At 49.8% G+C, this 24646-nt stretch overlaps 1 protein-coding gene across 1 annotated transcript in view; it reads left to right on the top strand.

Annotated features, from left to right (window-relative positions):
* Nucleotides 1-24646, top strand: part of GRIK4 (glutamate ionotropic receptor kainate type subunit 4) — a gene marked incomplete at both ends in the record, with an annotated part of 310516 nt that overhangs the window by 201025 nt on the left and 84845 nt on the right. The window contains 2 exons of the mRNA XM_082659887.1: nucleotides 5006-5158; nucleotides 6054-6158. Coding sequence (XP_082516013.1) covers nucleotides 5006-5158; nucleotides 6054-6158 — 258 coding nt within the window. The remainder of the gene's footprint in view (nucleotides 1-5005; nucleotides 5159-6053; nucleotides 6159-24646) is intronic.

The raw sequence follows: 24646 nt of genomic DNA, 5'->3' as shown, positions 1-24646 counted from the left end.
CAGAGACAAGACCCAGAGGCACACACATGCGGATGGGAAACAGAAACCACAGAAAGACAGTGAGGGCTCGTGAAAGGGAAGCGGATGGACGACGGGAAGGGGCAGGGATGGTGGGCACTACAGGCCCAGCCCTGGAGACATGGATGGAGCGCCATTTGGGTACCAGAACTCTTCCCCAAATGCTTTCCAGAGCTAAATTAGTAAATAATAGTAGAGGAAGAAAGCAATTCGGAGAGCAAAAAGGTGCTTTGGGATGGAGACCCTCGGTGAGATGGAAAAGTTGATGAGGCAGAGATTAGATTACAGGCTCTCACACCATCGGAGGTGACATTGGCAACGGTGGACGGGGTGGGGGGAATAAGCTGGAGGAGTGTGGATGGGAGACAAGGTTTCAGAGACGCAGCTGGAGGATCCCAGTGAGAGACCTGGGCTGAGTGCCAGGAGCCGGCTGGTGATCTACGGAGGACCCTTAGGAGGCTGAGCTGAGAAAAAAAGAAGATGTTCGGGACTTAGGAGGTTTCAGGAGCTCGAAGCAGCCCAAGTTGAACTGCAGAAAGGACCCATGAAGCCCAGAGCACACTGGGGACACGTCAGCTGTGTCACCTCTCTGAAGGCAGGATACAGTTGGAGGGGAGACAGGGACCTTGATGATGTTCCTTCCATCCGCTTCCTCCTTCCCACCCCCAGCATCCTTTGCTGGAGCTGTAATTACTAGAAGCACTCGAAGAATCTTGAAGGCCCCAGAGTTCAAGATGCCAAAGAACACTGCAAACAGACACACGCCGATTTCCCAGCATCTGGATCATTTGCTAATAAGGGAGCATCAGCGAAGAAAACCACGTCCCAGACGGAGTGGGCATAGCGGCAGCCGTGTGGCAGGAGGAGCTTGGGGCCTGGTGGGAGGATGTGAGGAATGGTACGGTGAGCTGTGTCTGCAAGTCTCCGGGGACCAGCACGCAGCCTCGAGAGAAGAAGAAGGGGGTTAGAGAGGCGATAAGGCCAGGCCTTCCTGGGGGCCTGCCCGAAGACAAAGGGGGTCCCCAAGGCCTCGGTACCAGTTAGGATGCTCTGAGATTCAAGTAACAGAAATCCGGAATGAAACGGTCTCTTACCAAAAAGGAAGTGTGTTATCATGTGTCACAGTAGGTCCAGAGGTAGGGCAGATCCTGGAGCGATGTCGTTGGAAACCCAGGTTCCTTGCATCTCTGCTCTGCGCCCTTGGTGTCAACTTCATCCTCAGGATGGAGCCAGGATGGCTGCGGCAGGTCCAGGTGTCATGTCCAGACCCGGTAATGTCCAGAGGAGCAGGAAGGACAGCCTCTCCTAGAGACAGGAAACTCGTCTGAGAAGCCCCTCTCTGGAGCCCCGCACTCCAGGCCTCAGTTCGTGTTTCATCGGTCAGAACTGGACCACCTGCCCAGTCCCAAATCCCATATTGGCAGGGGAGATGGGATGACTCTTGGAGCGCTCAGGCTCACCTGGGAGCTGGGGCTGGGACCTCAGAAGCACATGGCTGATTGGGGGAGGGGACGACACCTGCAGGAAATGGGGGTTCTGTTAGGAGGAAGGGGAGAGTGGGTGCTGGGGAGGCAGCTGGTGGTAACCTTCCACTGCCCCCTCTGTCCTGCCCTTATAGTCCTGTTCTAGTAGAGGCCCCAAGTGGCTCTTAACTGAAGGGCTAACTTGAGGACAAATAACCAGTCAGACCACGAGGCAAACTGGGTGATAACTAAACCCAGGGTAGCAGAGAAGCCTGCCTGGCACCCTTCCCCGTGCCCAGCTCTGGCCCAAGAGTCTCAGGCTCGCATCTGCTGTTGAGAAGGTAACTGCATCCAGGAAGATTGCCCCATGCTGTCCTGGGAGGCGAGGCACGGATAATTCTGATAGAGCGATGACATCCCCTGGCTTCTCCAGAGGAGCCTTGCCAGGAAGGGAGGGGGAAAGAGTGCTGCAGAGAGGGGTGGAAACCATCCTGGACAAAGGGGTGCTGGGCTTCCAGTCTAGTCCTGTCCTGGCTGAAGACCTGTCTTCATTTGTAAAATGACAGGGTTGGACTAGTTGATTTCTAAGATCCCTTCCAGCTCTGACACGAGTGATTTTGAGAATCTCAGGATGGAGAGAATAACTGGGAGGCAAGGGAGACAGAAATTAGTTTAAGGCATCATTTAAATAGCCAAACGGAAGGATGGAGAAGCAGTGTCAATAGGGGTAGCTACCTCTCCCTCAGGTAGATGTGTGTCCGAGCTGGAAAGGGAGAGTCTGTAACCTTCATAATTTCCATATGTCCTTTGGCAAGGAAATGTGAGAGGTCCATTCGTAAAGGAGCCACTTGTGCTCAGGGGGAAATGAATTGTGTGCAAAGGACAAGACAGCTGTAGGCTTGCTGAGAAGCATACAGCGCCACGCAGGTGAGCCTCGAATCAAGTGAAGGAGGAGCTCAGCTGCCAGGGGAAGGGCAGTGGGATGGAGAAGAGGATGCGGAAGGTGCTGGATGAACTTGGAGGAACGTGGCTGGCTTTCACGGCTCAGCGGGACCACAGAGGATTCCACTGACCCTGATCGTGCGATTTAGGTGCCCTTACCTGCTTGGTCTCCGGGTCACAGGTGGCCACAGGTGGCCACAGGTGGCTTCAGGACTGGGCCAGAAAGGAGGGGTGATTGATAGAGCTGGGAGGGCAGAAGACCCAGCGAAGGCAGAGGGGACGCAATGGCTCACGCCCGGTGGGATGTCTCAGCGGAGAACAGGAGGTGCTGAGGTCTGCAGTACCCGCTGGATCATAGGGGCTGAATAGATGCGTGAAGAAAGGACAGAGGCGGGTGGAAGGAAGGAAAGAAGGAGCAAGAGAGGGAAAGAGGGTGAGAGGGAGGAAGGAAGAACACACTGGCCAGGCAATTTTGCGTGCAAGTGAACTGGAATTGGGGCAGAGAACTTTATTTTGCTCTTTTTCCCTCTATTTGCCTTCTAGAAAGTTTATCCAAAGTCAGCCCACCCAGTTCCCATGACAGACCTTTTTGCCCAACATGGAGCAAAACTGTGGGGAAATACATCCCTCTTCCCAGCCCATTTTCTGCCCCGTCGCTCCCGGTTCTTGCTACTCCCCAGGGTCCTAGCTCAGCCAGGATGGGCTTCCTGAGCCCCTGCTGATGCCCGTGGGCACCTGGGGTGCATCACCCCGCCCTCGGGTATGGTGACCCCTGAGACTGGCAGTTTAGAGGGCACTTTCACTGACCTGTGAGGCAGGGATGCTACCTCTTGTGTGCAGGAAACTTGCTGCCCCCGAGGTTTCGTCACTCAGCACGTCAGAGAGGCCTGGGCGCTAGACTCGGGGTTCGGTGTTCTGAGTTTTGAGCCCTTTCTCCTGCACCTCCCTGACTCAGGCTGCTTACACTGTGTCTGGAGAGCTTGAAAAAGATCCAAGAGGTCACAAGCGGGTCCCTCTGCCTCCAGCCTTGGACGGACCGGTGTCCCAGGGCCCGGCCAGCTAGGAGGGAGGTTGTAAGATGCCACATGGAGAATGTTCTTGACGGGTTAGGCTCTGAAGGGACGGTGCTGATTGCCCGCAGTGGGATGTCAGAGTTCAGTGAGGAATTTGCTTTGCACTGGGACCGAGGGTTGAATTCCAGAGCCCAACATCACACCTCCCACGAGGAGGCCTCTGCATGCCTTCCTGGGCCTCCCCTCAGGGCCCCGTACAGTGTAGGCCCCGTAGTCATTCACACTGGGTAGGTTCTCTTGTCATTAACACAGAAGAGTGTGGCCCCCTCCTCAGATGTCACATTCCCCAAGGACAGGCATCTTCTGTTCTTGTGCTCCTACCACCTCCTCCCAAACACCCCAACCTTCCCCTCCCCAAAGCTTGCAAACATCTGGTTAACCGGGTGTATGTTCAGGCTGAGCCTTGTGGGCAGATATCACTCAACATTTAATTCAGTTCAAGAAATACGTCTTGGGGGCTTCCTGTACGCAGGGTCCTGGCTCTAGACGAGATGCAGGAGATAGAGATTGAGGTCCTGTGTGTTCCTGCCCTAAGCGCTGGCCGTTTCACAGGGAGGTGAAAATATGGACAAACAGCTGCACTCGCCCTTCCCCTGCCTTTAAGGCCCTCACAGCACTCTCCCCACCTCACTTCTGGTTTATTGCTTTCTGCCCTCCTCCCCCCATGTGTGCTCCACCCTCCCCCACACTTTGTCTTTGGCCCCGAAGTTCCGCCTCTGGAATACCTTTCTCCTCTTCCCAGCTTCTCCCCACCCCCAGATCCAATGTCTTTCCTACCAAATCCTTCAGTGCTCAGTTCCAATGCTAAATCCTCCAAGAAACATTTTCTTGATCACCCAACCAGTTAAGGTATCTTCTCTTTGGACCCCCCAACAGACCTTTTGGCCCGTGTCACTCAGTTTCACGTTACCTGTATTTGTGTCCTATCTCCCTATCTCCCCTCCCCAGTTCCACTCTAATCTATCACAGGAATAGGGTCTTGCTTACTGCTGGGCTTTGAACTCACCATATGCTTCATATATGCTCATCATATTGAATAGTACAAAGTAGACCGTAATAGTAGGTACATTTAGGAAGAAACAATATCAAGGGGGTCTTCCAGGAGGAAGTGACCTTCAACTGAGCCTTGCAGAATGGGCAAATCTGAGGGTAGGGTTCCTTCCACCTCCTGAGATAAGCACCCTGCCCCTTCCTTGGGGCTTCTCAGATTAGTGGAAGATGGTACTTCCCTGTAGAAGAGAGAGAATAGGATACCCTTGAAATCATTTGGGGCCCAAGGAGGTGGCTTGATGGTCCAATTTCAGAGAAGCCTTGGCCACCATTGTCACCTTGGGCCAGCACTGGACTCTTAGGGGAAGTGGACCCCAGAGGCAGGAGGTGGGCCCAGGGCATCAGGGACACGCCTTTACGTCTTTGTTTTGCTTTTCTTTCTTCCTCCTCTTCTCCTTTCTTCCTCCTTTCCCTTTCCTTCCTTTACACCTGTCACTTCGTCTCTCTGCCCCCTCCCAGCTGTCCTCCGCCCTGCTGTTTGACGCCGTCTACGCTGTGGTGATGGCGGTGCAGGAGCTGAACCGCAGCCAGGAGATCGGCGTGAAGCCCCTGTCCTGTGGCTCAGCCCAGATCTGGCAGCACGGCACCAGCCTCATGAACTACCTGCGCATGGTGAGGGGTGCTGGGGGCCCTGCGGGCCATGCCCAGCCTGCAGGGGGTGGGAGGGACCACTGTTCAAGGCCCCTCACCTCCAGACCTCCCCAGTACATCACAGCCCCAGGTAAAACAGCGATCTGTGGTGACCCCATTGAGGGGCTCATTGGTCACTGTTGTTCCCTAATCCCTAAAAGCCACCGAGAACCCATGGCAAGTTTGTTTACAGGGCAATGGGCTTTGAGCCTTAGACTGTTAGGGGGTCTCTGGATTCCAGGCTTGGAAATTGACCCCTTGGCTCAGAGGTGGTCCCTGCAAAGCTCTGCACAAGTGGAGAGAGATGGGTGATGCTGTCATAGACTGTGGCCCCTCAGGGAGTTGCAGGCTCAACACTTCTGGCCTGATGCTGGGTTCCCCCAGGGTTCTCCCAGCCAAGCCACCTCTGGTGGGATGGACGTGATTCTAGCCCACGAAGAGGCCATCTCCTGTCAGAGGAGCCTGGGGGAGAGCGGCTAGGATTTTGCAGTTAGAGTCAGGTTATCCCGCAGCTTGGAGGTGGGTGAGTAGCTGCCCAAGGAGGGTAAATGCTATTCACAGCCAAGGGCCTAGAGGAGGAGCTCAGGGGGATCTGAGCTCAAGCTAGCATCTCAGCATCAAGTCGGTTTATGCAGCAGCTGTGAGGTCACTGGGTGCGGGGCATCCTTTCCTCCTCTAGCCCCGGCCAAGTCTGAACTGGTTCCAGAGACATCACTTGCATAGTCTGAAGATCCTGTGGCTGAGAGGTGGACAGGAGAGTGGATCCTGATGGCTTCCCTTCTCCTGGGCATCCTTAGCCAGCATGGTGGAATGCTTGCGTGGGGCCACATGGAAGGTGGGGCCTATTTGGTGCTGTAACTCACTCTCTCTTGGACAGGTAGAATTGGAAGGTCTCACCGGCCACATTGAATTCAACAGCAAAGGCCAGAGGTCCAACTATGCCTTGAAAATCTTACAGTTCACAAGGAATGGTTTCCGGCAGGTAAGCCTAGCCATGCCGCTGTGGTGGCAGATCCCTCCTCCTTGTTCCTTTCTCTGTCCCCAGCCCACTTCTCCTTGGCACTCAGGATGGCCTCCTGCTCTCAGATGTCCCCAGGAGCAGCGGGCTGTGTCCAGTGCAAGGCTCCTGGCAAGTCCTGGCTTCCCCCTTCCTGCACCAGGATCAGCCAGTGTGGGTCAGGGGCCGCAGCCCCAGCAAAATGCCAAGAGAGAGGCAGCCGTGCCTTATGTGGGGAGAGGCGAGACAAGGGAGCATCGTATAAGGAGGGAATTCCCAGGTCTTTCCACTCTTTGGATTATTCTACTCCCTGAATCTCGCCCTAATCCTGGAACCAGGGTTAGATTCCAGGTTGCTTGCCCGTCACGTACAGATCAGATCCCATCGGGCTGAGGAATCCCTTCGGCGTTCAGTTCTCTTCTGTCAGCTCTTTTCTGACCGGCCCACCCACGCCCTTCTGCCATGCCAACCACACCTCCCCCTTCCTGGCTGCCCCCTGTCTCCTCCGCCAGCTCAGGATGCTTTGTCCCCTGGAGCTCCTTTCAACACCCTCTTCCTTTCTCATTCTCCTCCATTAACCTTCTCACTCTCCTTTCCTCTGATTCTCTTACATCAGAGGAAACAGGGATTCTGGCAGTCACTCCAAGTGCCTCTCTGAAGGTCTTCCAACCTCCCCATCACTCAAATAATCAACTCTTTATTCTTAGTGTATCCTTTCTCCAACCTTAAAGAGCCTTAGAAGTAGGAAAGGATGCACTAATTAGCGCAGGAAGCAGACATACTGAAGAGCCTGCTGCCTCTCAGAGTGGCTGACCAAGGAAACGTACCACTGAAGGGGTCACAGAATCACCTTTTCAGGGATTATGAAGGATCATCATCATCTTCTTTACCACCACCACCACCATCACCATCATCTTCACCACCACCACCACCATCACCACCATCACCATCACCATCATCTTCACCACCCCCACTCCCACCACTCCCACCACCATCATCATCATCTTCACCACCACCATCATCATTATCATAGGGGCTTTCATTTATTAAGCTCTTACCATGGGCCATTTACCACAAGAAGTGTGTCATTTGTATTTTCTCATTTAATCCTACAAAGTAGTTACTTTTTATTAATCCCCATTTTACAAGTGAGGAAATTGAGGCTCCAGGAGACTGACTTGGCCTTGAACAATGTAGTAATGGCAGTTGGTTTTGAACCCAAGTACCTCTGATTCTAAAGCCCAAGTTCTTAACCATTATGACAAATTGTGCATCAGACTAACCTTGGTAATTTGTTAAAAAGGCAGATTTTTTAGACTCCACCCCACAAGAATCTGATTGGGTAGACCTAGCAGAGGGCCCAGGAACGGCTGCAACATCAGGCACCCAAGGGGATCCGGGTGATACCCTGGGCTGCGCTGGGAGGGCCGTCACATCTGCATCCTTCCCCTCGGTCCTCGTGCCTGAAAGGCTCCAATTCAGCCCTTCTCACGGGGGCCAGTGGAGTTCCTTATAGTAGGACAGTGATTATGCTGGGCCACGAGGCCAGGTCACCCTTCTTGGAAGATGAGAAAGTAAAAGACAGGAGTCCCAGACCGAGAGAGGAGCTATGTTAACGACTCCTCGTAGCTCAGGGCCGGAGCTACGTGATCTTTAAGCAATGACATCAGCAACCTTTTTTTCATAACTTCCCAAATGGGGTGGGAGTTAGGTAGGCGGCCAGAATCTATGGGATGGAGGATCACAAAATGGTCGTTTCATGTATGTAACAAATCATGTACTGACCCCTTCCTATGAGTCAGGCACTGTGCTGGGCATTCAGGAAACAAAACCGAAAAGGCACAGTCCCCGCACCGAGGCAGCCCACACTCTGGCGAGAGAGACGGAAGGAAAAAATAAGTGCACTTTGGGTTATTAAACTCAAATCATGCCCTCGGGCTCATAATTCTCGGAACAAAGGAAGCCGCCTGCCTGTAGGAAAATTGTCAGGCAGACTTCCTGAGTCCCAGTGGGGGATGTGAAGTAAAGAACATTTATTCATTTTTTCAATATATATATTCTGAGTGCCTGTAATGTGCCAGGCTGTCTTCTAGACAGAGGTGAAAAATGGGCTTAGTGTCTGCTTCCGTGGAGCCTGTATTCTAATAGGGGACAGACAGCAGGCAAACAAATACTATATAATACATCAGTAGAGGTAAGTGCTACAGGAAAAGTGAAACAGGGTCAGGAAAAGGAAGGGATGAGAGAAGAATGGGGAGAAGCAGTAGTTAGGGGAACAATGCCAAGCCCAGACCACCTCCCTAGAAAGCCCGAGCTCAGGCTTTGAAAAACACCCCTTGGCCTTCAGCCCTGCTTTGAGATGCTCCCTGGAAAGAGCCCACTTCCCTCAGGCAACACCTGCGGTGACAGAGTTGGCTGGCCGCTCCGATCCCACCCTCTACTTGAAGAACAGCTCGTTAAGCTCGGAGTACCTCTTCACCTTACCTGGGCTTCTCCACCAGCCGCCACTCAGGCTGGTTTTCCCAGCTGCCGGGCTGCAGGACCGCCTGAGTCATTAGGAAGTAGCATCGCCAGCCACCAGCACCCATCCCTCAGCCCCACCCCAGTCCAGCAAGGGGTTCTGCTTGGAGACATCCTACACAACAGCTGCTGCCCCTTCTTCTGCAGCACCTATAGAGGGTAGGACTTCTCAGACCCAGGTGTGCACAAGCATGACCAGTGGTGCTTGTCTTAAAATGTACTTTCCTGAGCCCTACAGCTGTAAATTGAGTTAGTAAAACGGGGTGCGTTCCAGGAATCTGCATCTTCTTAACTAGCACTCAGATAGATGATTATCATGCCGGTGGTCCACAGGCTGCCCTTTGACAAAGACGTACTGCAGCCTCTATGCAGAGAATTTTTTCTTGACCTTCCTGCATCCCACCCCCATCTTTTTGAGCTAATGTTGAATGGAATCTGCTACAGAAGTGACCATGAAAGAGGATGATGTTTTTGACCTTCAACTACCCTCAGGGGCACACCTCCTTGATTGGACTTATAAAGTCAATCACAATCATCCTCTTTACTACCCATGTTTCTTCAACAAATCTGGTGACCGTACCGCTGCTTTCCTGTCTGGCTCACGTGCCGTGAGTAGCAGTGAGAACCCTGCAAGATGTATCATGGGCGCAGATATAGCTTTGCAGCTCTGGTCCCCAGGTCCCATCCCAATCACCAACCCAATCTTTGTCTCTTGACAGCTGTCCTTCCCCTGCTTATCACAGGATGAAGAAATGGTTTGGGGACTGATAATTAATTGGGCTTCTGTTCCAGGGTAGGAGGAATGTCAGTCTCACTCTCTAATATTCTCCCAATTCCGTCCAAGGTGATGCTGGCAGGGGAGGGGAGAGTGACAAGGAGCATCTCTCGAGGACCTGTTGTGTAGCAGAAACTTCATGGGTACTTTGCACAGGTCCCTTCTGATCTGGAGGACAGCCCTTCAAAGTAGATAAACTCCCATTTCACAAGTGAGGAAACGGAAGCTCAAGGATCGTAGATAACTTGGCCCAAACCCACAAGCAGCAAGGACTCTGGGCAGAGCTGGAATTCACACTCAGGCTTGTCCAACTCCCAAGCCCATGCTCATGGGTCTCCCCCTCCTGGCTTTTCTCTTTCCTGGAATCCCTAAGCCCCCAAATCAAAACACTTTACCTTGCTGCCACCTGCTGCAAACCAGGACAGAGCTCCTGCTGGGCTGGGCTTTCTTTAGTCATGGTATCTTCTCATTTGGATTTGGTTTTTTTCTTTCTCTTCCTGTCTGGGCGAGTGACTATTAAGAGCTGGGTCTGACTATTTAGAAAGCATGCAGGGACCCAGTGGGTTGTAATGGTAAAATGTCTGAACCAAATACCATATTCCCTGCCAGTGGCTGATTAAGGGATTATTACCATTTTAAAAATAGTTTTTTAGAATTTAGGGTTTTGGTTTTTTTTTACCATTCAAAAAAATTACTGTTTTGATTCTGTTTGGAGAGGTTTTCCATCTTGGAACTCGAGCTTCCACTGGAGCCTGTTTGGGGGAAAATGTCCCCTATAGTGTCCTGTAAGTGACACTTCCAAACCTGGACCAGGTTCACTAGCTCCAGCCCCCAGTTTTTGCCCCCAGTGTGAGTTATCTCATCTCCACCCCATATTCTCCTTCCCCATCCCACAAAAGATGTCCTGGGTGGTATTGGAATAGTATAATCTCCCTTCCTAATTTGCGAGAAATCATAATTTGAAAGAGGCGAGGGAAAAGAAGCACAGCCTTAGCGGGCCCTTAATCTCCTTCATTTTAACTTGGTTTAAAGATCAGAGGTTCCAAGCAGGCCCCCAGCGACTTTGTTAGGACTGTAATAAGATGAGCACACCTTTCATCTGAGAATCAGAAATGGCTTAACAGGCTCTAATTAAGCCTTCGGGAGAGGGAGGGGTGAGGCCGGGTAGTGTCTGTTGAGGGGGTTATCTCTAGCTAAAGATGAAAATTGAAACTTTTCCATTGGCTCACTGTATATCGCAACAGGGTACCTCAGCTTTCTTCCTCTGTGCAATGGGGATGGTAACCCCTCAACATTTGGTCTGGCTAAGCTCAAGGATTATTGAAAACTAGATTTGCATAGCACTCTCTTCTGCTTGCATATGGTTAGACAGAAAGCTGGCTCTGCTGACATAATAAGAATGGCTATCATTTATTGGGTGTCTCCTACAAGATGCACTGTGCTGGGTGTACTTAAAATTTCTCATCTTTTTATCAACCATGCATAAAAGCTATTCTCTCCATCTTACAAGTAAAGAAACTGAGAAAGGCATGTTCCTCATCCATTCAGCTAGTTAGTTCCAGGCTTGAGCACTGTGTCTGGGTCTAGCTGTTTTCAAAGTCCCTGGTCTTTCCACTCTGCAGAATTGCCCAGAACATGCTGGAGGAAACTCTGAGGCCTCTGGTCTAATCTTCCAACCCAGTGCAAGAATGTTCTCCACAGCATCCCTGAGGGAAACAGCCACACAGCCTCTCCTTGCACATGTCCTGGGCTGGGAGATTCACCGCGCCCCCCGCCCAGGAACACATTCCAGAATCTTCCAGGCACTGAGTCAAAACCTGCCTCCTAGTCCTGCCCCAGTAAGCAACCCAGGATAATCAGCTTTCTCTCTTTTTACCAGCTCTTCAAATATAAAAATAGCTTGACTTCCCTTCATTTATTCATCCTCTTCTGAAACTTAGCATAAAAACTTTTTGAGCACCTACTTCGTGTCAAGGGCTAGAAATGCGAGATAAATAAGTCATGGTTCCTTCCAGAGCTCCTAGTCTTTTGGGAAAGGCAAAAACTGCAGTCAGTAATCACTGTCTAGTGCTTGAGTTGTTCTGCCCCTCTGATTTTTTTCCTCCCCCAAACAGTGGCCCATAGCTGTTCCCAACGCGGCACAGGTGACAAATCTTTCACCACGAATGCTTTTTGGTTTGTCTGGGGCTCTATTAAAACATAAGGCCCAACGTGGGTACCAGCTTCCAGATGGGGCAAACTGACACAGAGCTGAGAGCACTGTGGGACTTTCACCTTCCTCACTCAAAACACTCAGTTTCTATTCACCACATTAAGTCACTTACTGGAATTAGTCTTCAAATTTTTGATTCATTCTGAACTCTGGGGCTTGGAGTCAATTAATTACTCCTCTTGCCCCTCCCCCAATCCCCACTTCCAAAATACACAGGGTTATTGTCACGTGAACTTTTCATAGAAACCAGCCCTGAGCCACCTTTTCCTGGACCATGGATCTATTTAACTCTGTTCCCATGGAGACTGGCAGAGCTGGCCAGGAGTGGGCGAATAAAAAACATTGTGAACCGACAGCCATATTTTGTTTGCCAAAGCTGATACAAACTCAGCTTTCCAAGGGCCTGATTTCCTGGAATGACTCGAGTGTGGCTCTCACCAGACGCAGGAGGGTGGACAAGTGGCTTTTGTGAGTCACCCTTGCAAACCAAGAATTCAGGGATGAAGTGTCTTCCAGAAGGTTTCGGGAATCCGGCTTCCCGAAGTTCCGGCAGGTCCCACCCGTTGCTGGGAGGACAGGATGCCTCTCTTTGATCTTCTGTGCTGCCCTCTTCCCTGACAGAAGCCCACACATAGGCATGTCTGCCCCCTTTCCGGGGAGGTCTGGGTGGGATGCTCCGGCGTTTGTGGCCATGGAACGTGCTTCAGCTGCACCTCTGAGTAATATAAAGACAGCTACACTTCTCATCATGGCCCTCTCAGCCAGAAGACCAGGAAGTGTGGCAGACCTGCTGGGGTCTCTCCCCGCTCCAGATCGCTTCTCCTACTTGAAAAGCAAAGAACAATAGAAAATCCTAAAAACACACTGTCAGGTGACGGTCTGTGTTGCCGTTGCCCATACACAGCATTGGGGGAACAGTGAGGACGGAGACACCCTCTCCATGGACACATCACCCACCCCCGGCATCTGTGCCCGGTCCCCCACCCCTGTTAGTGTGAGCCTCTGGGACAGCTCAGATCCCACCTGCACTAATGAGAAGTCATTATGGCTCAGACGAGTTGCCAGTGGGCGAGCTGCTAGGAGGGCGCCCGTGATTGCTACTGTGGAATACATTTTCAATCCGAGGAGGGAGTTTACCATAAATATGCAGATCCTTTGAAGCTGCCTTTGTGGGTCCTGGCTCACAGCACAGGAGTGGGCTTTGATTGCTGGAAATCAGGAATCAAACGTGCCAGCTCCCCGGCTGGGGGACGGACCTGACGAGAGAGGGCCGGCTTGGGGTGTTGCTTGGTGGGCCATTCCCAGAGATTTGGCCTTTGATGAGGAAATTCTGAGGCAGCATTCTCCAGAGGGAGGGGAGAAAGAGATCGGTAGTCTGGGGGCTGCTTTGAAGGTTACTGAGAAGTCACTTATTCCTTTTAACTAAGGCACCGGGAGAACGGGGGTTGGCGTGAGGTTTAAAATAGTTGACAATATCTCACAGAATATCCTACATTCTTAGGGTTGGAGGAGACCTGAGAGGTTATCAAGTCCAGTTCTCTCCACCAGAGAACGCAGATGGGAACGTCATTCCGGGGCTGAAAACCTCACCGTGGCCCCCATTGGCTTTCAGGGTAAATGGCAGCTCCAGAGCAAGGCTGTCACGTGCTGGTCCCTGCCTACCTTCGAGCCTCGTCCTGTGCCACCCCCCCTCCGCCGCCCCATGCCTGCGCCCTCAGCCCCCATTTCTCACCCGGCCACTCCTGCTCAAGTCTCCAGAGCTCAGGGAGCCTGCTCCCTGGGCCTGCCTCTACTGTAGCTGTCGCTCCAGGCTTGAGGACTCCGTGAGTACAGACCGCCCAGCTGGGAGTGGGGCTCAGCTTGGGCTGGGAGAAAAGATGCACCAGTGAACGAGGGCCTGGGGTGCTAGGACCCGGGGAGTGTGCGGAGAGCGTGGAGCCCGAGGATTTTGTCACGAGAATGTTCCAAAGCCACTGCTCCCCATTTGTCCAAGAGAGATTCCACACGACAAGCCTCCCCATTGGCAACTGGAATTTGAAAATTGAAGTGGAAGGCCCCTCCGATCACTGATGCGTTTCTCCCCTTCCATTTGCTTTCCGTTCTCTAACAGCAATAGTCCTCTCGTCAATTAAAAGTCTATCAAGTGCCTCATCCCGTGAGGGCATCTGGTTCTCCTGGCCACCCCCCAGGATGACTGACAGCCGAGGGGCCAAAGAGCTGGCTTCCGAAGGGTGTTGCCTGACGGCCTTCTCGCCTCCTGCCTCCCTGGCCCACAGATTTCTGGTTCTTTCTCCCAAAGCACAGGGACTTTCTGCTTATCAGCTCTGATGGAAAAGTCACTGACTATAGACGCTTATTCACACATCAGCCGGCAGACAAATTAGAGTTACTTAAAATTTCAACCGGGGCGGGGGGCTGCTTTGGGACAGAGGAGCAGGGTTTTAAAGGACTGCGTTTGCAATCTATTTCTTGTAATATGCCCGATCACGCAGCCCGCCTGAGCTCAGCCTGGGGAAGTTTGCCAGCTCTGAGCGACTGCTTCCCGTGTCTCTTCAGCTGGCTCATGCCTGGGAGAGCTGCTAATTTAGTCTCAGGAAGCAGCCCGCATCAGTTCGCTCTGATGAGACACGGGGCAGGCTCCAGGCCAGAGGTGTGGGGAGCGCAGACAGGCGGGCGGGGGGGAAAGGGGAAATCCGGGGAGGTGAGAGGGAGCTGTATGCAGGGCGGGCACCATGGGGACATGGAAGGGCTCAGGCCAGCGCCAGCTCTCATAGCTCCCCACGTTCCGTCCCTTGATCGCATCCTCAGTAAAACAGGAACGACGGTCATCATAGGATCTGCTTTGTGTGTGTCATCAAATTTTTGAGAGAACAAAATGAAATATTTTTTATAGATGTGCTTTGAGGATTCCACTCTACTGTGCAAATTTTAGTTCTGCTGTCTCTCGGGGGAATGTCTGTCAATATATTTCTCTTTCTCTGCATGCAGTATTCCCGGGATCTCGCTTCTCGCCTGGTTTGGGGAAGACAGAAAGACAGAGCAGGGCTGAGCCATATGCTCACGTCACTCCTGCTGCAACTCCAGAGCCCTGCAAGAAGGCTGCAAGGGCCAGCCCGTGCCAACCAGGCTGGTAGAAATAAATTCTGCCAGCTGGCCCCTCCCTGCTTCAGGAAGGGTTCCCCATGGCCCTCCTCCACCCCTCCCTCTCCTTCCTCCGTCCCTAACCTCTGTCCTCCACTCCCTAACGTGGTGGTATCACCAGTTCCACTTTGCAGTGGCTTTGGGTGGGTGTGCAGACGAAAACCAGAAGTCAAGGCTCTACTCCTGGGAGAATCCCCAGCACGTCTAGGGCCTGCCTGACATGGCACTGCCCAGACAAGAGCTGCTGACACCCACCCACCACCACCACCCCCAGCTAAAAGCTCCCCATCTTCCCAGAGCACGGTGAGGCCCAGCCACACACCGTCTCCCACCTGCAGCCTGCATCCATCTAGGGGCAGCAATGGGCCATCCTCAGTCCATCCTGAAAGCTCAGCGATGCGTCTCCCCCCACCCTCCAGCATCCTCCTGACTCCTGGAGGACGGCAGATGGGGGTGATCAGCTTCATCCTTCAGCCCAGATGCTTCGTTAGGACCATTAGTTCAATTGGCATCTGCCGTTCAGAGCTCAAAGTTGTGTATTATTAACACAATTGCTTCTCCAAGATACTTCTGTACCCGGCGAGCTTAACAAATGAAGCCGGGCACTCTCCATGCCCTGACTGTGTCGTGTTCGTGGGCAGTAATTTTCCTGTAAGATGAAAAATCTCGAGCATGCCTGAGCTCTCTGATAAATTCTCTCCTCGGCAGATAATTTGAAACGTCTTCCGTCTTCTGGGAGGCGAGAGAGGGCTGTGCAGCTGAGTCTTGATATTTACAGACTCTGCCGTGCACTCACCCCGTGCTGGTTTGATTATCTTCCAAAACGTTTAGAAGAGAGTCTGTGAGATTTATGACCATATGAGAACAAAAGAGGGAGTTGAGATGTAGGCAAAAGAAATCATCAAAATCAGTACATCTGTCCAAAAAGAAAGGTGATGTGGGCATCCTCGCTGCCCTGCTCGGGGAAATTTAACTTCTGAAACCCTCAGCTAGTTGGAGAGTCTGTTAGATTCCTAAGAGCCTCACTGGGGATTGGCATACTTAGCCAGAGTCCAGTGGGGTGAGCTGGGCTCCATTCCTGCCCTACGCAGTATTTATCTGTCACCAGAGCCACTGTTGGTTTGTTCTCTTTGGCAGGAGGCGTGGTGAGGGCGAGACTAAATTCCACTTCACATCCCAGAGGCTGGGGATTCGGGATAGAAGTCTGGGCACATCTTGGCAAGAGTCGGAAACTCAGGTGCAGACGAGTACAGTTGATCCTCGTTATTTGCAGATTCCATATTTGCAAATTGGTCTGCTCGCTAAAATATATTTGTAATCCCAATGCAGTAGTCCTGGTGCTTTCACAGACACGCACAGAGCAGTGAAAAATTTGAGTGGGTCGCCAGGCATGTTCCCCGCTGGGGTCCAGCAGGGTGATGCTCTGCCTTCTTTTGGCTCATACTGTAAACAAGTGTGCTTTTCACAGTCTCTGCAGTGTCATGTCTTTCCCATTTTTGTGCTTTTTCTTGGAGATTTTGCTGTTTAAAATGACCCCCGCACTTAATGCTGAAGTGCTATCTAGTGTTCCTAAGGGCAAGAAATCTGCAATGTGCCTTACAGAGAAAATACAGGCGTTAGAAAAGTGTTGTTCAGGCGTGACATCTAGTGCTGTTGTCCAATATTATTGAATCAACAGTATGTATTAAATAAGATGTCTATCAGCAGAAACACACGTAAATCGAGGTTATGTGCTAACTGGTTGATGAAAATGTTGTGACCAGAGGTTCGCAGGAACCTAACCCTGCTTTTCCCTTAGGAGAAATGGTTCAGTCTCCCTAATTCAGTGCTTGTGGCAACCTTATAGAACGCAACTACCATGAATAACGAGAACCAACTGTAATGAGTTGAGCCAGGAGAGAAGACCAGGAAGGAGCAAACACGAATGGCTGAAGTTTTCCTACAGTGGCCTTTTCCTTCTGCATTCATGACCCCATACTCCTGCTCTCTTGTTTTCTCACAGTGTCCAAGGACCTCATCTGCCCCTTGATACTCTGGCCTTGCTTCTGGTTCCCCTGATGTAGAAGTGGAATCTAGATCCCACATTCTTGGGGCCGAAAGGATTAATAAAGGTCCTCTAGATGACTACTCAAATCAAATGCTTGAATTCTTGCAAATGTGTTCTCATGAAGTAGAGTCTGTGCTTGAATGCCTCCAGTGTTGGGGAACGCAATACCTATAGGGACAGCATATTCCATCTTGGGAAGCTCTCATTGTTAGAAAGTTTCTCCATCTATTGGGTGGAATTCTTTCTTTCTGAAGCCCGCTTCCTTTTGTCCTTAGTTCCATTTCTTGGGTTCACACATCTAGTCCATCCTTCCCAGAACTGCTTGTACTTGTTCCTTCTGGAATGTGATTTCAATCTCTTTCCTGGTCAATATGCTTGCAATACACTCCAGTTAGTCTATGCTTCCCTGAAAGAGTGGTGTGTGGAACGATATGCAATACTCAGGTGTGGTCTGAGTAGAAGAGCACCCTCTTCCCTTGCATCAAACCTGCCATCCCTTTGTAAGTAGTGTGTGCCGCTGACTGGGTGCTCAATAAATATCTGGTGAATTGAATAATAATGTGTTAACACTTTGATATTTATTTCCACGTTGACCAGCTCTCACACCAGGCTCTCTAATGGAGGAACGCCAGGCATCAACCAGCCCCTGGGCTCAGAGAGAGCTGTTTCCTGGCAGGTGGGACAGTGCCCTTCCTGGCATCCTTCTCGTAGGTGGCCACCTGCTTCATCTTTTTCTTTTTTAGTAGAACTTTTTTTTTTTAATTTTATCTTTGGCTGTGCTGGGTCTTTGCAGCGCGCGGGTTTCTCTAATTGCGGTGAACAGGGGCCACTCTTCGTTGTGGTGCACGGGCTTCTCATTGAGGTGGCTTCTTTTGTTGTGGAGCATGGGCACTAGGCACACAGCCTCAGTAGTTGTGTCTCGCAGGCTCTAGAGCACAGGCTCAGTAGTCGTGGTGCACGGGCTCAGTTGCTCCGTGGCATGTGCAATCTTTCCGGACCAGGGATCGAACCCATGTCCCCTCCATTGGCAGGCAGATTCTTAACCACTGCACGACCAGGGAAGTCCAACCTGCTTCATCTTCGTGTCCAGGCAGCCGAGCTTCCAGTGCCCTCCTACGGTCACCTTCCGAGGCCTCTTTGTGTTGTCCCTCTCAGGCCTGTCTCTCTCCGGTTTTGCCCCAAAGCCCTTTGAAAAGCTATACCACATTATAAATCTACCTGACACTTTCAGGAATTCATGTATGAGTTGGAAGGGGCTAGACTAGATCCTTCTTTTATAGGTTAGATGACTGAAGACTAAAACGAAGGGACTTGCCCAAAGGAATTTCATAATTAAATTCAACAGACATTTCTTGAGCACCCATTCTAGGCCAGGCACTCTCCTGGGAGCTGGAGCTCCAAAGGGGAAATTATTAATGCAATTGTCAGATATTTACTAAGCACTGATTCCACACTAGGCATTGGGCATATGTGGGGAATAAGACAGAGCCTCACCAGTCATGGAATGTATTTTGTAGTGCAGGAAATGGCCTTGAAACAAATAATTATCTAAATAATTATATGAAATAAATAATTATCTAAATAATTATATGATGAGTGCTACAAAGAAGAAGTTCAGGGCATTATGCCTGAGTCTCTGTGATGGGGAGTGAGAGGTTGGGAAGGGCCTCCCCAAGGCGGGGACATTCAGGCCGAGGGGTGATGGATAGCTGGGCATCCCCAGGTGGAGGGGACTGTGATGAGCCCGAACAAGGGCTGCCAGAGCTAGTGGTCACGTGTGCAATTCAGAGACCAGGGCCAGCTGAAGACAGGGCCACATCAGGAAGCCAGAACCCCTGATGCTTTACTTTCTCCACTGTCCCCCACTGTCCTCTTCCTCAAACTTTATTTAAATATCCTCTCATATATCACCTCACACCAGTCAGAAAGGCCATCATCAAAAAATCTACAAACCATAAATGCTGGAGAGGGTGTGGAGAAAAGGGAACCCTCTTGCACTGTTGGTGGGAATGTAAATTGATACAGCCACTATGACGAACAGTATGGAGGTTCCTTAAAAAACTAAAAATAGAACTACCATACGACCCAGCAATCCCACTACTGGGCATATACCCTGAAAAAACCATAATTCAAAAAGAGTCATGTACCACAATGTTCATTGCAGCTCTATTTACAATAGCTAGGACATGGAAGCAACCTAGGTGTCCATCAACAGATGAATGGATAAAGAAGATGTGGCACATATATACAATGGAATATTACTCAGCCATAAAAAGAAACAAAATTGAGTTATTTGTAGTGAGGTGGATGGACCTAGAGACTGTCATACAGAGTGAAGTAAGTCAGAAAGAGAAAAACAAATACCATATGCTAACACATATATATGGAATCTAAAAACAAAAAATGGTTCTGAAGAACCTAGGGGTAGGACAGGAATAAAGACGCAGACATAGAGAATGGACTTGAGGACACATGGAAGGGTAAGGGTAAGCTGGGATGAAGTGAGAGAGTGGCATGGACGTATATACACTACCAAATGTAAAATAGATAGCTAGTGGGAAGCAGCTGCATAGCACAGGGAGATCAGCTCGGTGCTTTGCGACCACCTAGAGGGGTGGGCTAGGGAGGGTGGGAGGAAGACACAAGAAGGAGGAGATATGGGGATGTATGTATATGTATAGCTGATTCACTTTGTTATACAGCAGAAACTAACACACCATTGTAAAGCAATTATACTCCAATAAAGATGTTAAAATAAATAAATATCCTCTCATAAATACGTAAGTCAGAATCAAAGGCAAGGCAAAGCAAAGTCTGACCTCAGGGATGTGGACTTTCAAGCAGGAAAGCTTATGGCAAATACCAATGGATAAGAAATAACAATTAAAATGTTTTCCAAACATTTAACTACACATCCACAGCCCAGGAAAATTAATATCTTGGGGGCAGTGCAGCAGAGTGGACCTGCCTGGGTTGAATCTGCATTATGTGTGGAACTTTGGGCAAGAAAGCTAACCTCTCCGAGCCTCAGTTTTCTAATCTGTAAAATGGGGATGATAGTATCAATAGTACCTCCCTTATAGTGTGGTTGGGAAGATTAAATAACAAATGTAAAGCATTTAGTCCAGTATTTGACATGTGATAAATGCTCAAAAGTATCAGCTTGTATAATTTTCTTGTAGTTAGTCCTTTACTAACTAGTTACTAACTAGTAACTTGTAGTTAGTCCTTTACTAACTAGTTACTAACTAACTAAAGGACTAGTTAGTCCTTTACCGACTAGTTACTTACTAAGTAACTAGGATAGGAGTTCACTGATGCCCAAAATGTATTTATGCAGCATCAGTTGTGTTGCAGGTACTCTTCTAGGGGCTGCGTATAGAGTAGTGAACAGGTAAGGTGTCCGAATCCCCTGGACCAGGCACTTTCATCCTTTTTGAACATGACTCGCATTCTGGTTGCCAATCCAGGGTGCACATTAACACCCACCTACACATAATTGAAACCAAAGCTTATGAAACAGTAGTTGCCCCTGGTGTGTGGGTTGCACTCTGATCTATTCTGGATATATATTTCATTTTTAAAATGCAGGTCTGGACCCACTAAATTGATTTCCTAACCCACTAAAGGGTAGCAGCCGCAGTTGAACAAAACACTGCCTTAGACCAACTCAGCTGAAGGCTTCATCAGCCCAGGAAGGGCTCATTTGATAGGGAGTCTTCCCAGCTTTCCCCGGGATCGTTTTTGATCTCTTACCTTTGGCATTTGCCACTGTTGTCCTTTGATCCTGGGTTTTTACAGTATTGTGCATGTAAGCACATGTTTTCCGCTAAAAGAATATTTTGGCTGAGAGAATGAGCTCTTCCACCAACATCGATAACTCCCTCTGTTCCCCAGGTCAACCCCTGAGGCAGGGGCCCTCACTCGTGATCCAGTCTCCCATGTGAAGTAAAGTTTTATGATTGGAGATATTAGATTTAAAGTCCATAAACATTTTGTTCCTTCATGCCAGGGGTTCACCACAGAGGCTTACATTACAGATCTTTTTGGCTGGTCATATATCAAGGCACAGACCTATACTATAGACACTCCAAACTATAACTCAGTCTCAATTCCTGGGGCCTCTAGCCATGGTGGTTCACATCTGACTGTCATTCTTCCTGCCTGTATGTTGAAATTAGTTCCGTGAACTCAAGGAGACACTAATACATTATTTTATGTATTCTTCCTAGTGAGGACTTCAACTTTGAACCCTGAAACTGAGGTTAAAAAAACTGAGTCGTTGGTTATGGCTCGTCCACCTTTGGGATGGCCCTAGAGAACAAGGATCTGGAAGAAAGAGCTTGCGTTTGCATAGGGCTTTAAACTTTTGTCACATCTGTGATCACCTCATATCATCCCAATAAGAGGAGAAGGGGAGAAAGACTAACTACCCTTGTCTTATAGGCAGCAAAATTGACTTCCCAGGGCCACACAGCACATGGCAGGGTAGAGCTTGACTTCTGGTCAGCTGCATTTCCACCAGACGGACAGTAGTGCTATTATCTTAAGTTCCCATGGCTTATTAGGGCTCATCGAAAGCCATCGTACACACTAACTCAGTTGCTTAGCAACAGCATTGCTGTACTATGGGTAGGCAGATTCGTTTATTTCCACTTTGCAGATGAGGAAGATTCAGAGAGGTTAAGTGACTTGCTCTAGGTCACAGAGCTTATGCATGGCAGAAGAGTTAAGAAAATGTAGGTCTCCTGGTGCTGTCCCACTGCATCTTCCTGTGCTAAGCCCCTAAGAAACTACCCTGTGCCTTGGTCAGGATCACTCTCGTGGACTCTTGTAGCTGAATACCTTCAGGTCTGTATTCTCCAAAGAACAAGTTCACGGTGATCAGAGAGGTGTGTGGGAAGGCCCAGATCTTAAGGTCGGGGTAGCCTGCACTTGCCCTACCCCGACCAGATAGTATAGCAGTAAATGGGACCTGAGTTCAAATCCCAGTTGCATCCTCTATGAACTGTGATCCTCAGCAAGTGGTTTGACATCTCTGAGTCTCAATTTCAATCATTCATTCATTCAACAAAAACTTGTATGAAATGCCTACTTTAAGCCTTTAAGTGTTATTACTGTTGTCTGAAGCGCCTACATTTCTCAGGTGGGAATGATAACAGGGTTGTTATGCAGAATCAGAGAAATTTACATAAGCAGATCACGTGGCTGAGTGCCCAGCGTGCAAAGGTGATCAGTAAGTGTTTGCGAACTCTGACTCTGGAGCAGAAGGACTTGCCAGGCCGTGGAGTTACGTCAGCCTGTCTAGAAGCTGCATCCTGGCAGCGCTGATGCAAAGAACAATCATCTACACGTACATAGAATATTAAATGTTACAGAGCCGTGTGTGTACTCACAGAGGCAGGTATGGATGTCAGGAAATCCCTCAGGGTTTTAAACATGAATCCCTTTTTACCTATTTGGTAGAGAACAAAGCGGCAAAATGACAACCTCAAGTGATTCTAGGCGGGAGCGAGAAGCGTGTGGCTGCTCTGGGCAGGACCACCCAGCTCAGGCGACAGCGGAGGGCTCTCCTCCTGCGGCACAGGGAGAAAGACAGGTGGTGAGCAATGGTCTCATTAATGAATGTATAATGACAGCCCGGGCCAGATGCTCTAAAGGAAAAGAATGTTGTTCGGGGAGAAATTTGACTTTGGGAGTTAAAGGAAAGGCTTCCTGAAGGTAGTGATTTCTCAACTGAGGCCTGAGGCTTTAACAGGTATAAACTAGATGAAGGTTTGGAAAACTTCTTTCTATAAAATAGGCCCAGATAGTAAAAATTTAGACTTTGCAGCTTTACTGCTGTAGGTGAGTGCAGTCACAGACAGTACGACAGTGAATCGGCGTGACTATGTTCCAATAAAACTTTATTTCCTGAAACAGGCAGTGGTCCGGATTGGGCCTGTAGTCCGTGGTCTGCCAACCCCTGAACTAGCTGAAATGGGGCTGGGGGCCAAGGGGTCAGGCAGCAAGGAGAGTCCAGACAGGGAACAGCACGCACAGAGACCCTGGCAGGAAGGCGCTTGTTGCACGTGAGCTCATAGGTGTGCCAGGAGCACAGATAAAGCCGGGAAAGAGGGTGTGAGATGAGCGTGGAGGGTGGGCAGAGGCCAGGCCTCACGGGGCTTGGTGGGCCATGTTAAGGATTTTGGTTTCTATCCTTAAACGAAAGTGGGAGAAGAATTGAAGGGTTTCAGCAGGGGCTGGTGTGATCATAGTTGAGACTTGATAGAGACGGCTGGCTGCTTCTGGGTGGAGAACAGAACAAAGACAGGCCCCGGGGGACCCTAGTCCAGGGCAAGTTCAGTGGGAGCTTGGATTAGGGTGGGGGGCAGGGAAAGGTGAGAAATTAAGTGACTTGCTCAGGGTCACCCAGCCCCGAGGTCACAGTGCTGGATGCTAATGCGGTCTCTGGGTGACTCACAACCAGCTCTTTCAGCAGGTGATGCCTGCGGTCAGGGCCCCTGGACAAGCATTTCCCATGGTGCATTGCTGAGGGAGTAACCAGCTTGCTTACGCTGATCCAGGGTCACACGGCAGACCACACTCATTCAACTGTACAGCACCCACCTCTCCAGGGGACCGTGGGTTGCCCATATCAATGACACAGGGTCTGTTCACTAAAGGCCCCATCAGGCCTTATCTGTACTTCCCTTACAGCAGTTCTTTCAGGCTTGGTCACTTGGTTGCTCAGCCAGGAATCTTAAACACAACTGCTGGAAGGAAAGGACCAATTCGAGACAGCTATCCAAATAGCAGAAGGAAATGACGGTTCACAATCAGAAAAGAGACACTATGAAAAGTAGACAAATTAACTTAGGAAAGCACGGAAATGAGGGTGAGAGGCCATCACATTTCAGTAACCAATGAGCAGCACTATATCACAGGACAGGATAATAACTGGCTTCAAAATGATGACACTGCATGAAGGTAAAGATGTCTCCTCTGTTTAAGAGGACGGCAGAAAGTATAATTCCCTTTGAAAGAATTTTGGGAAATAATACTTGCAAATAAATAATTAAGACCCTCCCCCCAAATTTTAGTGCTTAAAGGAGCAACATTATTATTTTTTAATTTGAATTTTATTTGATTTATTTAATTTTTATACAGCCAGGGAGCAAGGTGATGATTATTAATTTATATAGATTCTGTGTCCTTTGAGGAAGTTGGATAAATGATGCTTTCTGTGCACGTGCGAACACGTGTCATATCAGTTATATTTACCTCGATTTTCATATTTGACAAAGCACTTCTGCTGAGAGCATAGAATCAGCCGTGGGAAGGAATACACATTTGTTTTAAATATTGTGATCGCAATGAAGCAGCACGTTGATTTTTTCCACACCTCAGCTCTGTGATTCAGGTAACTTATTACCTAGGTGGACATCACTTTCCTTACTCATAAGTAGGGTGGCAGCGAGATTCGTAAGCATAAACGAGCGCCTAGCACAGGGCCTGTGAGCGTGGTGGCGGCAGCTTGCCCGGCCAGCCAGAGGCCGTTATACACTTTTCCCAACTCGGTGTCCCGTGACTGCATGTGGGTAGCGTGAAGTCAGCCATGGTGGGCGTGTTTACACCACAGACGTGGGCAGATCAGACAAGGCCTTTTTTCCTGGAGAGCCAGTTTTTAAACGTTTCCTAGCTTGCCACAGGTGTGCCCTCAGCCTCTCTTCATTCCTGCACCCTTGCCTCTCCCTGACGTCATGTTTGTCGTCTGAGTTGCTCTATGTGCTTTGCTC

The sequence above is a fragment of the Grampus griseus genome, assembly GCF_964374135.1.
Source record: "Grampus griseus genome assembly, chromosome: 8".
Taxonomy (NCBI): Eukaryota; Metazoa; Chordata; class Mammalia; order Artiodactyla; family Delphinidae; genus Grampus; species Grampus griseus.
The sequence above is the reverse complement of the archived record's forward strand: the minus strand, read 5'-3'. Positions and strand labels throughout refer to the sequence as shown.